General features: G+C 42.1%; 1 protein-coding gene across 1 annotated transcript in view; it reads right to left on the bottom strand.

Annotated features, from left to right (window-relative positions):
- ELOVL6 (ELOVL fatty acid elongase 6) overlaps positions 1 to 18888 on the bottom strand; it is an 89809-nt gene that overhangs the window by 6047 nt on the left and 64874 nt on the right. The window contains exons 2-3 of the mRNA XM_066573830.1: positions 13202 to 13333; positions 4327 to 4478 (exon numbers count right to left, since the gene is read on the bottom strand). Coding sequence (XP_066429927.1) covers positions 4327 to 4478; positions 13202 to 13333 — 284 coding nt within the window. The remainder of the gene's footprint in view (positions 1 to 4326; positions 4479 to 13201; positions 13334 to 18888) is intronic.

Here is an 18888-nt window from a genome sequence, read left to right as displayed (position 1 = left end):
GTAATTGCGCTGGAAAAAGAACACATCTGGAACAAATAGCCATTTCAATGGGTGGGTTTACTTGTCGTGTGCAAAGGAACACATCTTGCGAGGGCAAAAGGTACAGTAAAATACGCCTATGTGAACGCAAAGAAAAGTGTTAACTCCGCAAAAATGCAGTTCTCACTTGTGCGCAAATACACTTACATTCACGTGAAACTGACCCTAAGACAACATAACCAGTCAGGAGGCACCCTTGGGTGCGCAGCTTTAGGCCGGCTGCACACAACCAGATGTGCATTGCTATGGAAAAGCGCTTTTTCCTGCACGCGAGCAGAAAACAATTGCGATTTTCCGCTCGCGGAGGAAAAAAATCGCAGCATGCCCTATTTTAGTGAGGTGTCCGCACGGTCGCCTTCCATTGAAGTCAATGGAAGCCGTCTGAGCCACAGCCAATCCATTGTTAACATTTTGGACAGGTCACGGATTCTGCGTCATTGCCTAACGACGGCGCAGGAAAATCTGTACTGTGCATGTCCGACGGCGAGCTGTCTGGACCATAGGCAGCACAGATAAAGAAGAAATCCACAGGAGGTCCCCGGCTGGGCACAGGATAGGATTCTGCTGCGGGACCCCGCATCCGGAATCAGACCCGGTCGTGTGCAGCCGGCCTTTCACTATGGCATTGGACTTCTTTCTGCTTTTGCCTTTTAAACACTTTTTTTCTATTATCTCAAAACTTGCATAAAAACAAAATAGAGATAATAATAAGTAAGTAAATATGTTTGTTTTTTCTAACATACAACTTCTATCCACAGTGGCTACATACTGAAATACATGTGCTAAAAGTAAATGCGTCGGTCTGACAAGCTACAACTGTTGCTAGCCATGATTCCGTGACTCTTGTAGGGAGGCGGTGTACAAAGTGACAAATCCAACTCTGCTGCATCAAATGGCAAAGCTATAAAAACCAGAACACACTCAATCTGCGGCAGCACGTTTACATATGACATTGTTCTCTATGAACTAATCCAAGGTAGAAACAAGTGAGTTGAAGGTTTAAGCAGTGATTAAGTTAATACTATGATTTGTCAGCATTATGACGGCCATAATACAACCTCTAAGTGTTCTTGCGGCGGTCTATGGCAGCTCTTGTGCCTGGCACAACCTAAATGGCGTATGAAATGTATTTATAGAACGTCAGAAAGAATCAAAAGGGAATTAATCAGCAGAAAGTACATTAGGAAGAGCATTGCGTTACATTGTACATAAGCTGCGGCACTTAAATGCAGGAGCGCATTTTTAAAGATCAGGAGGACTTTTCATGTCCAATTGTATTATACACCTAATAGTCTGGTTACTGGAAGATGAGACACCGTTACAGGACATGCGTGTACTGCTAATTACATTTCCTGAAAGGTGCTTGGACGTATATAGATATTACTCATAGCCACGGGATATTGGACCTAGTGGACCTGATCATGCAGCAATACAGTCAGCAGATTAGGCTGCCAATTACTAAAGGGCTTATGTATTCCAATTTACTGACAAGACATATAGTGCAAGCAATACGTTCAGCATTTCACTGACTTAACTGGACGCTAAAGAAATTGTGACCTAGCTGTGAGGCGGATATACATCTCACACAAGGATATTTTCGCTGGGGTGGAAAAATGTTATGCAAATGCACATGACACATGCAAATTTGCAGTAAATTTCACCTTTTTACATTGCAAGGCCTCAGTCCGACGAGCGTGTGTTTTGCGTGCGCATAATGCGCACTTCTAAAAGAACCATTGGGTTCCTATAGAAGCGTTCCTATGTGCAAAATCTGAAGCACAAAACAGCGCGCACCTAAAAAAGATAGGACATCGCCTATCTTAAGTGCGCAGTTTGCCAGAGTTTTCATTGATTCCTATGGGAGCAGGAGTTAATGGCAACTCTGTTACTCCCCGCGGGGAATCCCCCTCATCGCTGAACACTGTGACAGCACTGTCACAGTGTTCAGTGATGATGGAACTCCCCACAGAGATGAAAGAATCAGCTGTGGCAGAGGAGCGCAGTTCTAACTCATTGCTTTCAATGGGGACAGCTCTGCTTCTGCCCCATTGAAAGCAGTGGGATATATATGCAACCCGTGGAGCAATGATTTTGGGGGTGGGGGTGAGGCTTGAAATATATAAGCCCTACCCCAAAAATCATCCCTAGCTGTGAAAAAAAAACGTAACTCACCTACAAGCGCTGTTCAGCTCTTTTCCCCAGTCCCTGTAAGTATTCTTCTTCCTGGTGGCCGGGGTTTGAAAAATCCCTGCCTCCTGAAAGCGGTGGCTCTGATTGGCTGAGCGCTGTGACCAATCAGAGGCAGCACTCAGCCAGTCATTGAATGACAGCTGAGGGCTGCCTCTGATTGGCTGAGCGAAGAGACCAATCACAGCCATTCAATAGTTGAATGGCTGTGATTGGTCCCTGCGCTCAGCCAATCAGAGGCAGTGCTTCCAGAAGGCAGGGATTTTTAAATCCCAGGCCAGAAGAAAATGATGTGGAACAATGCTGGGAAGAAGATGCACCGGAGCCCCGACAGTGCTACTAGGTGTGTTAAGATTTTTTTTTTACATTTTCAGCAACTAGGGTTTATTTTCAGGATAGGGCGTATATTTCAAGCCCTTCCCTAAAAATCCCTGCAGAGTTTGCCTTCACCCCATAGCTTTCAATGGGGCGGCAGTAGTTCTAGCCCCATCGAAAGCAATAGGATAGCTTTGCAGTCCTCTGCCACAACTGTGGCAGGGGATTCTTTCATCCCCACGGGGAGTCCCATCATCACTGAACACTGTGACAGCACTATCACAGTGTTCAGTGATGAGGGGACCTTTGTGGAGCAGCTGCTCCAGTGAACGGACAAAGTTTCATGGGCAAACTTTACCAGTTCATGCGTTTTCCACTCATGTGAGCAGCAGGTTTTTTCGTACACATAGGTGCGCAAAAACATATGCTCGTCTGAAAAAGGCCTAGGGGGTGAAATTTGCGGTGAAAACCCATAGCAGAAATTGACATGCTGCAGATTAAAAATTTATTGCACTAAAGACTTGTTTACTAAACCAATGGACGCCAAGCTTGGGGAAGCAAATCCCTGAGCAATAAGGTAGATGAGCACCTCACTAATCCGCCCTGTTATATACCCAACATTATACTTATATGTAATGTAGCCTTAAAACCTGCTGCTTTCCATGAATTGTGGAAGTTTATTCATCTTATTTTACATTTTTGTTAAAAAGATTTATAATGATGGAAGCTATGAAGCTGTCATGGATCCGACATATTAACAATTCTAACCCATGAACAATGGGCCCCATTGACTTATTATTTGCAGAGTTCACATTTGACGTTTTTGGTTGATGTTTTCAAAACTGATTCAAAAACCGCATTTTTTTTTTTTAAACCACAAGTTTTGTCTAAAAATGTATGTGGTTTTTAACCCTTTCCAATCCACTGTCTGACCTCTGAAGACATTATGATTTAAGGCTGCACAGCTCCGATGTTGGAAGACATCCGTCAGGGTTCTCTTACTGTATATTGCCAGCCTCTCTGCTGTCGGACCCTATCCAACTTGTCACCTCATGCAGTTAGCGCCGTTGTATAATGGCAGAAAAAGAGTAAGCCCCCTAGGAAAACCAGGATACAAGTTGAATTGGAAAGGGGTTACCAAAACATGCAGTTTTAAAAAAAAAACAAAAAAAAACACATGGTTTTAAAAACCATGCGCATATCGGGTTATTTTTTAGCACTTTTTAATTGCAGTTGAAAACCACAACAAAAAACACCACATGGGAACGCAGTCTAAGGGTGCCTACCCACTTGCGATTTTTTTTCCTGTGATGTTTTGCGTTTTTTCTCAAGAGCAATTAGTATAGAATGTGTTCTTGTCCATCTGGGTTTTTTTTCCGTTTCGTGGGTTTTTTTCACATGGGAACTGTCAGTTGCATATGTCTCCTTATTTTTCTCTTAATGCACCCATGATTGTCAATGGAGGGCTGCAAAAAACGCCGCGGAAAACGCGCAAAAAATGCGCGAAAATCGGCAACGCAAGTGGGTAGGCGCCCTAATAAGGTTTGAATATTTTGCCAGCAAGAACAATACTAAATGTTGCAGTATTCCAGCTGTGAAAAGTAGCGGAAACCCCTACAGAGGTTCTGCCCACAGACGTGAATAAATTAGCCTAACTTTTTCTCAGAAAGCAAGCAATAACGAACAAGGGGACCCTAAAAATGTTCCATGGAAGCCTCCCTCGGGAGCGAACCAACTGATATTTCATGGTCTTATGTCAAGACGAAAAGGAGAAGAGTTTCTTACCCAACTCTGGAGCTTTGCTGAGTACAAATGCATAGGCCCAGAATTTGCTGACTGGCCCATAATAGAAACTCTGGTCACAAACTGACTGCTTAAGTCCTTTGGTCATCAAAATGTATACCATGTAAGCACCTGTCCGGACAGCACCAAATATACTGAGGAGAAAGAAGGGATGCGTAGGTTAGATTACAGTGAATATATGTACTACTTTGTATTAATTCAACAATGCAAATACACAAAAGCCATCCTACAACACTTCTGGAGCATGAACGCCTTGGAATCGGAAATCTTTAAGAACTTACAGGATGTGGAATTAGGAGGCGACTACATAACAAGAAGAAAAGCAAACAAATGTGAAATACCTCGCACGTATTCCGTTGGGTTCTGACTTTTGTCAATGGAATATTTTAAAATATGTAACAGTAGCATAAGTCATATTTTCAGCCTTCCAATCAGTGCATGATCTAAAACAGTGGTCCCCAACTTTTTTTGCACCAGGGACCAGCACTTTTCCATGGCCCGGCAGGGCGGAGTGGGGCATGGGCGGGGCTTTGGTCGTATGGGGGTGGGGTTTCAGTGGCTTAAGTAGTAATGCTATTACTGCTGGGGCCAATATAGGGTACATTATTACTAATAGTATCCCCTATATCAGCCCTAGTAGTAATAGCGCCCCCCCTGAGACCCATATAGTTACCCCCTCCTCCACGTGGAAGCGCCTCTGCTCCTCTGCTCGGCACTGCTAGCGGCGCTGATCCCAGTTCACACTGTGACGTCAGTGTGCTGCTGGACGCCTCCTCCCCCTGCTCTCGCGGAACCAAGCAGGAGACGTCAGAGGAGGGGGGAGGACGATCCCGGCTGCACACTGACATCACAGTGTGCGCTGGGATCAGCGCTGCTACGGTAGTAGCCCTGCTTAGTGAATATCAGCAGGGGGGCTGCGGTATTTCCTACTAATGTGGTGAGCGTCCGACGGCGCCGCGGACTGGAAAAAACCTCAACGGCCCGGTCCTGGTCCGTGGACCTGTGGTTGGCGACCCTTATATAAAACACATTTTACTTACCACTTTACTTTGGTTAACATCCACATTCATACCAAGACTTGCAATACAGCCTGCTCATAAGAAAAGATGTTGTCTTTCAACATGTTCAGCACACAGTTGACAAATAGTCATGAAATGATATGTAGCTTTATTATGTGAAACTACATGATACCTGGGGGTAAAACTTAGTCACTCTACTCTGTTAAAGTAATGATTTAGTAAATCTAGATGAAGATTTTTAGATATCTAAAAGAAGTTTACCAAACCAGAAAATTAAAAAGTTGATTTTTTTCCCTTTATCAAGATCTTATGTTTTTGCTGAGATATCAGCATTTCAAAGTACGGATCTATAAATGTAATAAATTATGTGTCAGCATTGAAGTAGAAAAAGTTTTCACAATCTCAAAACAGTTTTAAGAGTCATTTATAATTTTCTTCTGATTGGTTTCCTTTAAAGTTGAACGCCTTTCCGTCAAACTATGCTTACAGCAGTATAGCTGCTACTAGAATGCGGATGTAGAATGGTCACTTTACTAGGGATGCTTGCTCTTTCATGATTGGTGCTTTCCTGTATGCAAATTAGACATGTGACTCCCGAGTACAGCATAAAATCAAGTCAGCAAGGTTTTTGTGGATTATTTACATTTAGTTATTATTTAGACTACTCAAAACATAATCTGGTTGTCTAGGCAACTGTAAGGCAATGTAAAATGGAAGACTTCGTAGAAGATCCCTAAGGCATCATAACATTTCTTAGGCAAGCCTGGTGGGATGAAGACTACTTTTACAAGTTGGCCACTTAACAGTAAACTGTGCCTAAAGTTTCAAGAAATTTAAAGGGGGTTTCTGAGCTTTAGAAAAAATACCTATGTGTCTTGAGTGTTCACCAGACGATACTATAGCTCAAAAGTAGTCACTTCTCGAATTCAGAATCTTGAACAGCTCTGTGCTGCAACATCGTTATGATGCTACCAGAGTTTGTTGTGAGTGGGATTACCCATGTGAAAGACAACCATTCCCAAGATTCTTCTCTATTTACAGCTGTTTGCATGGCCCTCTATTACAATTTGAAAGATGGTACTGTAACTACTTCCTGTCTGCTCTGTACTATTCTGTTGCTTACAGTCTCTGCTGCCCAGCATGGGAAACACAATCTCTCCAGGGACATGGAAGGAACAGGGGAGCCCGGGAGAAATGGAGAGGTGAGGCATGTGATGTATGACTTGATTTCCAGTCAAAATGGCTTTTGGATGTGGAAATAATATGGAATTTGCCACAGAAATTTCCGCTGCAGTCATTCCACAGCATTTCCGCGACATGAAAACATACCCTAAGTTAGCTTGAGGTACGCTGCCGCATACAGAGTGCCCTTATATCGGCCTCAGTTGTAATAGTGTACCCTATGTTGGCCTCGGTAGTAATAGTGACCCCACAGTGGTCTCAGTAGTAACAATGACCCCTATATTGCCCCCAGTAGTAATACTGTGCCCTATATCAGCCCCAGTGGTAATAGTGACCCCTATATCAACCTCAATAGTAAAAGGGACCCCCAAAGTGGCCCCAGTGGTAATAGTGGCCCCTATATTGGCCCCAATATTAATAGTGTCCCCTATATTGGCCCCAGTATTAATAGTGACCCCCACAGTAGCCCCTCTGAGACTGATTTACTTATTTCCTTGTCTTCTCAGCGCTGCTAAGGACAGAAGTGTGAGCGCCCGCAGCAGCACCTCCTCCCTTGTCATCTCCTCCTGCAGAACCAAGGAGGAGAGGTCAGGGAGGAAGGGGAGGAAGATCCCGAATGCACATACTGCCATCAGTGTGTGTTTCCAGCCACAGCAGAAGTGAGTGATTACCAACTGGAATTACATAGTACCCCGGCTGTTAATTAATTTAATGGTGACCCTGCGTCCCGAAAGTGCAACAAAAGCGGGACAAATGACTGTCCTGTCTGGGACCCTGGGGAAAGTGGCAGACAGGGTCCCAAAGCGGGACTCTTCTGCCTAAATCGGGACATATGGTCACCTTATACAAACACTATATTAGTAAGTGACAAATCTTATTGCATATAAACTGTTTACACATCATTTTTAAAGCCCAGAGAACCCCTTTTACTTATTGAATAACATTTACAATCCACTTGCTGCTGTGAAATAAAACAAACCAGAAAGTACCTCTACGTGTTATCAATGCCCTCAGCCTGTACATTGCTAACACGTAATACACAATCAACACATCTGATGCATTTACAGGCACCATAAGCTCCTGATGTGTGTGTAGATGGGATTAGCTGACTGATAGAACTGTAATGTTGCATAGATGAGGAGATCACACACCCTTATGGTTTGCATTAAAGGGAATGTGTCATCAGATGATGACATTGCTTAATTAAGTTATGTATAAATGGATTCCATGGTACTGACTTTTAGTTTATCATCTGGTAACGGCTACAGAATTGCGAACATTTAAAATGGCGTTTGCCAATTTCATATTTATGCAATCTAAAAAGGGGAGTGCGTGATTAAAAAATAACATGACTGTATACAGTATATGTGTATATATTTGGTGTACCCAGAGTCAATTAGGTTTGCTCTTTGAATTGGAGGAGTCTTTCATTGCAGGAAGGAACTCAGCTGAGGCTCCTTCTCCTATCCTCGAGGAGCAGTGTGCCTTTTGTCACTTCAGTCTGGCCAACTGGATACTTTCAAAAATAAGCTAAATGCAAACTGGACCATTTAAATAAAGCAGTCCCCTTGTAGTGGCCCAGTACAACGGGGCCCCTCTATAACTGTATGCATGCATTTTTCTAGTCAGTGTCTTCTGTCTTGCAAGGATGGTGTGTTTTGCCTAGCTGCAGCACTGAAAGAGTTAACTGTCTGGAAAATGTATCCGTTTGTTTTTCATGTGACCTTGTAGGATATATGTGCTTGCAAGGCATGTGCAAGGAGCTTCTGTTCTGAGTTCTGAGTGTGTTCTGGACCTGCAGCAGAGAGGTCTTCAGGAGTTCCACACAGGTATCTTCAACCCATGTGGTTCAGAATGGAATAGGCAGAGAGAATGGCCCAATGACTGTCGTGGACTACTACCCACAGGAATTCGGCAGCGTGAACCTGACCATAAGTGTGGACTGGTAAAGATTAGAAGAGAGAAGAAAGTGTGGTACTAGGCCAGGAACTACAGAAAACTATGGCTGTGGTTTCTCCTGACGTCCCGTGACTTCTCCCTGTCACACCGCCTGTCCAGGAAACTGCTGAACTGTATTTGCTGCTAAAGTTGAGTAAAACGACCAGTCACCCATCGGCAAAAGAAGCGGTGGCGTCACGAGTGACTAAAAAGGCTCAGGTAATCCCCAAGTGGGTTCCCATTTATTAACCTGCCCTCGGCCCTTGGACATGTCACCAGTTACCCTCCAGGTGGGAGACGATAGAGCCACCGTGACAAGGCCAAACTGTATCCCGCTGTCTCCTAGACCATGGCCCGCTTCTCGGATGCTGCACCCATCATCAGCTTTGGGGAAGGAAGTACAAAAGATGTAAGCACTGCATTTTCTTTAAAGCTTAAAACTTTAATAAGCCCGGTCCCTTGTTGCTCTGAATCTTTCAGCCTTCAATAGTGTTAACTCTATGACTGCTGGAGAATAGTGTGTGAGTGTATTTGTGGGACTTCTGGCTCCATAGTCCAGGAGTAATGGCAGTAAAAATCAGGGGATGTATGGACTGTGTTGGAGTGTTATCTCTGCTTTTTTGCAACCTGAGCAGAAGGTAAGTGCAAGATTGAGTTAACCCCTTGCAGTCGTACCCACATCACAAGGTTAAGCTTATTTTCTAAAAAAAAAAAAAAAAAAGTTACATTTTCCATTTCACTATGCATATTTTAAAAATACTAGTATCCTTCAGTTTTTATTATTGTTACTAAACCTGATGCAATAATCAGACACTTCATGTTCCATACAGCAGCCACATGAACCATACGAAACAACAGATTGGAGGTGACTTCTATGGGACATGTAGGCATGCTCTGTGACCTGAGCAGAGATCAGTGTGTAGGGAGAGGGCAGAAGCTGAGCTGCTACCATCACCTATTGTGAATAGTGAATCCTGTATTACCTACATATATGTGTTATCTTTCATTGTAGTCCTGCCTGTGATGATAATGAGATGACTGCTGAGATGTAATCCCTAGAGAACAGGAAGTGTCAGACCATTATTAAACTTAGTAGTCGGTGTGAAAACTGCAAGATATTAGGATATTTTTAAATATAGATAGTGACATGGAAAATTAAAGGAAAATGTTTAATTTAAAAACTTGATTTAAACAGTAGGTCATTTTCTGATGACACATTCCCTTTAAGGGCTCAGTCAGACGGGTATTTGTTTGCTGCGCATGTTTTCTGCTTTTGCGATTCACATCTATTTAGTCCCAATGCTTTTCAATGGCAACGGTCACATGTCCGACTTTTACATGCGCAAAAAATTTCACAAATTATGGGACACCATATTTTAAAACGCGGCTATCTGCGTTCTGCGTTCACAAAGAATTTTCTTAAAAATGCAGGACTTGTCATTGCTTGGTATTATGTTCTTTAGAACATGCCGCACTGTGTGTTTTTTTCAGTGGGACGCACGCTTTGGTTTACACATTCATTTTGCGCAAAACAATTTGCACAAAAAAACGCCCATCTGATTGAGCCCTAAAAGATGTTTCCTCACCATAGTCAGTATTACTGTATCTTGATGCCACCAGGAATTCCTGCTGGAGCCAAGATTGACAGGGGGGTGACACCCACTGTACCCGATTGGCTGCACAGCTTCTTCGGCAGCAGGTCTGGGAAGGGCTCTAAAGATTTATTGAAGAGGGATACAGTGGCCAAGGGGCTGCTGCCGCACACCCACAGCTGCAAGGACCTTTCCCTGCGGTGGACCAGGAAGCCGAATCCCGCTCAGTGTAGAAGCGCTGCGCGGACTCGGGATCAGGGAGGCCACAGTGTAGGTGATTGCCAGTTGTGAGTGGGGGAGTGGGCGTCACGGAGCACACACGCGGCCACTGGCACAGAGCTGACAGCCGGCAGGCTGGACGGAGGGCTGAGGCTGTGGCCGGGATGGACGGCTGAGGCAGCTGGATGGAACGCATGGCTGAAATGCCGGCCAGCACTGAGCAGAGACTCTGCACTGTCTACATACATTTCTGCCGGATATGGAAGGATAGCCTGAGGGTTACAGTTCTTCTTAGGCTTAAATTATTACATGTAAATGCTGCCACGTTACAGCAGTAATATGGCAGCCTTTACTGGTAATAATGTAAGCCTAAGAAGAACTGTAACCCTCAGGCTACCCCTCCATGGCCGGCAGAAATGTATCAACACGGTAGTAGGACCTTCCTGCCTTACGCCTATCAGAAGCTAGGGGTGTGAGAGGGTCGTTCCTCCTGTCAAACTCCTAGCTTCCGGTGGCGTCAAGGTACAATAATACCACCATAGTCATGTATTATGTATGCACAAAATATTCCTCTTATCCAATTGATGAACTATTCCTATTTGTAATATTTCTAGTTTATGCACAGCACCTTGTAGTCATTATATTGCATTTTGGACATATTGAAAATAGACTTGTGTTATTAACACTTTAATAAGGCCTTAGCTATGTGTAATGAGGTAATAGTCCCTATGTGCATAGTGCATTGTGTATGCACCAGATTGTTTGAGTAAAACTCCATAGAGTGAGTTGAAATGTCGCATTGTTACATGCATGGGTGAATAAAGAACCACTTTTTGAACTGCATTGGGAGTTCTGTGATTTTTCTGGACTCTGCGCAACATAGGTGGTAAATGTGCAACTGCTGGAAGCCTCACTGTCGGGTCCCTTAGTTTAAACGGACAAGAAGCAAACCTGCTCCACCATCGCTACATTCAAACTTTTCCTAACCAAGGTGGTACACATAAGGAGGAATATTGGGATTCCAGAGAACACACATTTATCACTTATCCTGTGGCAAGGTTTTACATGTTGGGAAAACCCTTTTTAAAGGGTTGTCCAAGAATGCTACAAAATGGCTGCCATCCGTGCGGCCTGTTGCAATCCTGGGATTAGGGATGTAGCTAAAGACTTAGGGGCCAGGGTGCAAGAGTTTAGCTTGGGAACATCACCATACCTAAACCGTGCAGCATACAGCTGCAAAATGAATTTACATACATGATCTAGCCCCATGGCACAAGCTTTCCAAACTTGACTCATTTCCTGGAGTACGTGAAAATCTGTTTGTAGCCCCTTAGGCTGTGTTCATGTTTTTTGTTGTAGTTTTAGCCACAAATAATTAAAAAAAAAAAAAAAAAATCTGCATGAGGTATTCAAAAACTATGCGCGTTTCTAAGAAAATGCATACACTATTAAAAACCACACGTGGATTTTAATCATACATGCATTTTTTAAAACCAATTGTAGGTTTTTGATGTGTTTTTTTAATTGTGTATAAAGTGTGCAATCATATACAGGAAATACACAGGTTATATCAGCATGGTCCACAAGAGATGTATAACTTATACCAGCTGTACATATTTAATTATATACAGGAGATACCCAAGTTATACCTGCATAGTCTATATCACTATAAACAGGATGTATAACTTATACTAGCTGTACATATATAATCATATACAGAAGATGCACAGGTTATACCAGCATGGTCCGTATCACTATATACAGGGAGATGTATAACTTATACCAGCTGTACATAGATAATTATATACAGGAGATATCCAAGTTATGCCTGCATAGTCTATATTACTATAAACAGGATGTATAACTTATACTAGCTGCACATATATAATCATATACAGAAGATGCCCAGGTTATACCACAATTGTCCATATCACTATATACAGGAGATGTATAACTTGTACCAGCTGTACATATATAATCATATACCGGAGATACCCAGGTTATACCAGCATGGTCCATATCACTATATACAGGGAGAAGTATAACTTATACCAGCTGTACATATATAATTATATACAGGAGGTACCCAGGTTATACCAGCATACTCCATATCACTATATACAGGAGATATATAACATATACCAGCTGTGCATATAATTATATGCAGGAGATATCCAGGTTACAGCAGCATGCTCCATATCATTATTTACAGGGCGATGTATATTTCCCTGTATATAGTGATATGGAGCATGCTGCTGTAACCTGGATATCTCCTGTATATAATTATATCTGTACAGCTGGCATTAGTTATACATATATTATTATATGCAGTACATACCTGGTTACACCACATGGTCCGCTCACCTCCTCACTATCAGCTACCACCGGCCTGACCAATCAAACGGCCAGCAGTGCACTGATGGACTGCAGGCATGATGAATCATAACTGCAGTCTCTGAGTAGTAGGAGGACCCCGCCAGAGGAGTCTTCAGCATGGAAATGGCCGCAGGCTGCCCCAGGTAACAGTCCCTCCCATCCCTGAACGTCATCCTGATACAGCCTGCGGCAATTGGGTCCCCTGCAATAGTGCTAGTAATAGTGTTACGCCAATGCCTGGGAGAATACATGTGCAGAGCACAGGAGAAAAGGAGCGGGGTAGTGGGTGGAGCCTAAGGCTACACTGCTCAGAACTGTGTAGTGTTAGGCTCTAACCATGCCTATTCTCATTCCGTTCTGCATATGCATTCTCCTAACAGACTACGGGCTGCATGAACAGCAGCTATTTTGTGGCATTCCTGGACAGCCACTTTAATAACAACAGATGGAATAACTTTATACATTGTCAGCACATTTTACTACTCCTCAATTTTTAGAAACTGGAGCCAATATTTAATGTAAGTGTCCTACCTAAAAACTGCAAGGCTGAGGGACCACAATACAAGGGGTTTCCTTAGCTCAAACTTTTCTCGTTGTTTCATGAGGTGCCGGCCACCAAATATAAAGGCAGCATACAATGCTGAAAATAAAAAGGACTTCTTCCTGAAACAGAAAACAAAAGCATAAAATGTGGTTGTGTTTATCTCATTAGTCACATATCACCGGATACCAAAGTTGAAAAATAAATCAACAAACAAATAAATTCACATATATAAACATGTAAAAAAAGTTTATAGAGTAAAGGCCCATTTACACGTAACGATTATCGCTCAAAATTCACTCAAACGTTCAAAAATGAGCGATAACCGTTACATTGGAGGCCCTTGTACATGCAAATAAAGATGATAAAGTGTTAATGGCCATTAATGGCCATTAACACTTTATGCAAATTGATCGCAAAATCTTTCAGTCGTTTGAAAGATTAGCTTTGCATGTAAATGGGCCTTAACTTGGACGATCCCAAACAGGGGATCCCACAGAACAGCCCTGAGGACCTATTGTAGACTCAGATAGTTCCTTAGACAATCAGCCATGGCAATCTCTATTGCAGGGTGTGACAATCAGCTAATAAGGAGACATGACCCTCCTCCCTTATGATGCCCACAACTGCTATCACAAGGGTTAAATGGCTGGGATTAGAGCTGTCTGTAATCCCAGCAATTGCCATGAATATATGGTGGTGCAAAGGGGGCGTAAAAAACGTTGCACCAAAATCCACAAAAATATATAATGTTTTGCCACAAAAGATTTTTGCAAATATATGGCATTCGGATAGAAAAAACATCCCTAGCAGATTGCACCAGCTATATTATCCCGTGTGATGTTTCCTATAAGCAATAATTCATCATAAAATGTTTTTGAAAAATCTCCCAATTAATTCAACATCAATTTGTCAAGTAGCATTCACACACAAAGTACATCATTATGTATCATTTTATATAGATTTTCTATGAAGAAACTGACAATAATTAATTAGACCAACTGTATGAGCACTTCTCTTATGCACATAACAGATAGTGTTATATACTAGCACCTAAAAATATTTGAGGGTTTCATATGTAATTAGTAATGTAAATTAGTTAATGAAGTCATAAAAGAAACACAGAGTGTAATTGTTATGTAGTTGGGTGAAAATTGTTTCTACCCATGACTGGCTGACACAATCTGAAATAGTAATCTCATACAATAAGTAAACATAAGTAGATAACAGGGATCCGACATATAAAGACAAAACAAAATAATCGTATAGCTAGCCTATAGATTTTGAAGAATAATATGAGCAAGGAAAACTCTGAGATGCAGCATAGGCCATTGGAAGGAAGCCGAAATGACCCACATGTCAAGATGTGAAGTTTAAGCCTCCTTACTAAATATTCGCAGTGTCAGTTTCTTGGCAGTTCTCCTTATGCAGCCGATTAGACACTTGGCAATAACAGTGAGCCAAGTACAGTGCCAATAATGGTGTTTGTTGAACTGATAACAGCTGTGCTCTTGGTTCATTAATAAAAGTGGAAATAGAGCTACTAAGCCAGGCAACACATAATGCAAGAGGAGGGCATTATGTGTTGTCTGGCTTGGTAATAGGGCAACATTTCCCAGTGCGAAACAAAATATCAATGTTAAGTGAAGATCAATAAGCAATTATATAAATACCCTGCGTATATTTTCCAGTAGTGATCTGCTGTACCTAGTAGTTCCACATCTCTCTCCTGCACACCATCATGGGAACTATCCCATTGAAATAGTGAACTATATGAACTTTCCATTCAACTGGATGCTAGCTCTTTCAAGTTGGACAATACACAACTGCAGACTTTATTCACACGGGCGTTTTATCACAGCGATTTAGTTACAATAGAACGCCGGGCCAAAAACGTGACCTACTGAAACAATGGATTCCAATGCATTTGTTCAGATGGGCGACTTTCCGGTACCTAAAATCGTCCGGCTGGAAAAGATAGCACATATGGAGTCCGGAAAAGATAGGTCTTGTCCTATCTTTTGCCAGAATATGCCAGTCGTTCCCACACACCCCTATGGGAACCTATGAGAACCATTAAAAAAAGAAAAAGGGGAGGGAGTTTAGCAGTGGCTTGCACTGCTAAAGTTCCTTCCCTTGCCAGCAGCTCCCATTGACTGGGGAGAGAGTTTAGCATGACTTGCTTCCGCCTCGTCTGCCCCCTCTCCTTGCCGGCAAGGGGTGAAGAGGGGAAGGTAGTTTAGCACACTAGCTCTGCTAAGCTCCCTCCCGCTCCCTTTGCCGGCAACCGGCAAGGGGCGGGGAAGAGGAGGGAAGGGGGAGGTACCGTAGCAGAGCTAAACTCTCTCCCACAGCCGATGGTATTCTGTGGCGTATACATGCCGCACCCGGCCATCTGATTGAGTGAAAAAATGGGAGATGCAGCTGATTTCACCATTTTGGACGGACGAAAATCACTGCGCCCATGTGAAAGAGCCCCAATGCTATGCAAGACCACAGGATGTGTGAGCAATACTGGCACAGAGTTAATACGTAATCAGGTAGAATACAATTGTACTTTTAAACCTTCATGTAGTATTGCAGTTTTTTTGTATCAGGTTCAGGTCAGGACTGTGGAGTCGGATTTGATAGAAATGTACCGAATCCAGCTCTGCCTTATAAAAAAAACATATTTTCTAAATATTCTATAGTTAATTCAATGCAGAATCCAATATGAATTCTGGAAAGTTTTTTGAAATGTCCTAATATATGTTCTATTTATCTAAGCCTCTATTGATCAAAACCCATTAATAAACCATGCCATTTAAATTTATCACTTTAAACACATAAGTCATATATGAAGGAGTTGAAGTCGAGAGTCCGGGTTGAGTCTAGGAAAATTAAGGAGTCAGAGGTTTGGCGTACCGGCTCCACAGTCCTGGTTAACGTAATCCTTGGTGCAAGTCTGGCAAACTTTTTTTAAACACAAACATGTGGGAAATCAAGAAGTCCCGATCCCTCATTCTTGGCTGGACAACAGGCCAAACAAGTCCCTCTCCATAAAGATGAAAAGGGGGTCAGAAACAGCTTAATTGAAACATTTGACCATTTCTAACGCTACCATTTATCTTAACAGGAAGTTCTGGTGGTGATCCTACAAGTTGGACTTCACTTCGCTTACTTTTAAAACATCACTGGAATCAGATTGAAGGGTTATAAAAGTCTTTTACATGCATACAACAGTTCTATATTACTGTATAACTACAAAGAACATAATAAGGCATCTTTTCCAGAGTCAACAGTATTTTCAAGAAAACACCCTTATTCAGTAAAAACACAAATTTAAAAGGTTTAGAAACAATTTAGCACTTGCCCTAAAAAGATCCTGGCTTTTACGCGGTGGAGCCTCATCACCACCGAACAGAGAGCTACAGTTAGCAGTAAATGTCATTAACCACTCTGTGTGAAGCAATATTAACCATTACCCATACACATTTTAGTAGGCTTGTCCAACTATCTTGTGCATATGGGGTTGTCCCAATTGCCATAGCTGGCAGAAGATACCACCATCATATTTTGCGTCAATTTTGCCTTTCCTAATTTGGTCCTTAAAAAAATGACGCAATATTAAACTTATTTGATCATCTAACCACAACATTAACAAACGTTTCAAAAGATAAAGTTGCTGTAAATTAATACCCAGAACCTGCATCTGCATTAGGTTAGTTTAGGGCTCTCTCACACAAGTGTTTTTTACCGTGCGTAATACACGGTAGCAAACTTAACATTACTCTCAACAGTGCCTCACCACTCGCGAAGTGAACGTGCAAAAAAGATCGCACCATGCACTATCCTACATATGTTACTCATGCATACGCATACAGAACATAGTGTATGGAGGATTGTGGCACGCAGCAAGTGTGCTCCCCACGTGGGAGATACACCCATGGCGCCCAGAAAAAAACGCTCATCTGAGGGAGCCCTTACTTGGGTGAGAAGATACCAAATTTGATTATCTGATTAAAATTAGTGTCTCTAAGCATTTTATCAAAGTTAGTATTCAAAAACAGGACAACTGCAAAAATCCCCACAGCATTTGGATGATCGATGTCATTGACATGCTGATCTGAGTAATGGAATGAATTCAAGAACCGCAGACTAGGAATTAAAAGCAAAAAAAAAAAGATTACCTCTCTGACGTATTCTTAGAAAACTAACCTTTGTGTCTATTACAGGCTTTAATTATTCACAACAATTGATTAAGGTGACAATCTTCATACATAATATGCCGTAACTCCGGCCGGTAGAGAGCAGTATTTAAAAGGAATAGAAAGCTTATACTAAACATTGGTACTTTTTTTAAATCATTTTTTACTTTGTTGTAACTTTGCATCTATTCCTGATTAACACATTAACTGCCACACTAGTAGGGAATAAAAACTCGTTGGGGCCATGGTATTTAATTGCAAAAATGTAAAGAAAAATTTTGTAAACAATAAAATAGTTTCTAATTTAATTAAAAAAATGTCTTTTTTTTCTGTTAAATGTAACTGACGTGGCGCTAGAATCAATTGTTAGACTGCACGCCATGTGAGCTGTCTGTGACTCACGACATACTGTACCTATTGAATTTGTTTTGGAGAACCGAGTCTATTTTCATTCCACAAGTTGTGTCTGAAGTGGACCTTAGCTGTTCCTGTATGACGACCTCTGAATCATACCCCCTAAGTAGGTGCAGCAATGTCACTTACCACGCGGCTTGCAACCTAAAGAGACAGGCGAGTTATATATGCTTCATGAAGCCCCAAGATCAAAACTAGCGTGAGCTAAATGCAACTCACATGAAAGTTAATGTGTTGAAAATATCCTACTTTTGGTCTTCTGCTCCTGTGCAGCCATATAGGTGGCTTCTTGTTTACAAGCTACTAACACGCTCTGCGGAGTACTTCCGCACTTGTGTAACTCCACTTCCTCTTCTACCCGATGCTTATGGAGTGAATTAAAATATGCCTGCAGGATGAGATTAGTTTGTTTTTAGGGGCTACTACAGGTCTGCATAAAGCATACACAAAGCAATTATCATTCAGTTAATTGTTGGATTGTGCAAACCTGAAGGATAATTGCTCATTGTAAACATGCAATGATGAAGCGATAATTCATTTGCTTATTGTTCATCATCATTCATTTTATGCAGACCTAAAAACCTGATGACAGTTGGCCCATGGAAACAGGCAATTAAAACAAGGGCAGCGCTCCAAATGGTATTTTAAAACACAAGAAAGATTTTACCTGGTGTGAGCAGCCACGTCCCAACAGGGTCAGCTGTCACACCTATCATCCAGGTTTAGTTTAAGACTCAAGTTTTAAGCTATTGCCATAGGTCCCCCGTCCTTACTGGATATCCACGAGGTGGAGAGCATCTATGGAATTTCCGCAGGTGGAAATAAACTCTGGACAAACAAAGAGAAAAAGTCGATCAGAAGGTAAAAAAGTTCCTGTGCTCCAAGGGTATAGTGTAAAGCAATCAATTTATGTACAGTGACCCCCCCCCCCCCAAAAAAAAAGGGACTGTCACATATGTTTTGGGGGAGGGAGGGGGTGGTTCAATGTCCAAGAACCCCCCAGAAATTCCGGATGTGCCTTGAAATTATCACAGATGTTGTAGACAGAGTCCACGCTTACAACGTCTGGACTTGAA

The sequence above is a fragment of the Eleutherodactylus coqui genome, chromosome 7 (assembly GCF_035609145.1).
Source record: "Eleutherodactylus coqui strain aEleCoq1 chromosome 7, aEleCoq1.hap1, whole genome shotgun sequence".
In the NCBI taxonomy this organism is placed as follows: domain Eukaryota; kingdom Metazoa; phylum Chordata; class Amphibia; order Anura; family Eleutherodactylidae; genus Eleutherodactylus; species Eleutherodactylus coqui.
Note: the sequence above shows the minus strand (reverse complement) of the source record. Positions and strands in the feature narration are given on the sequence as shown.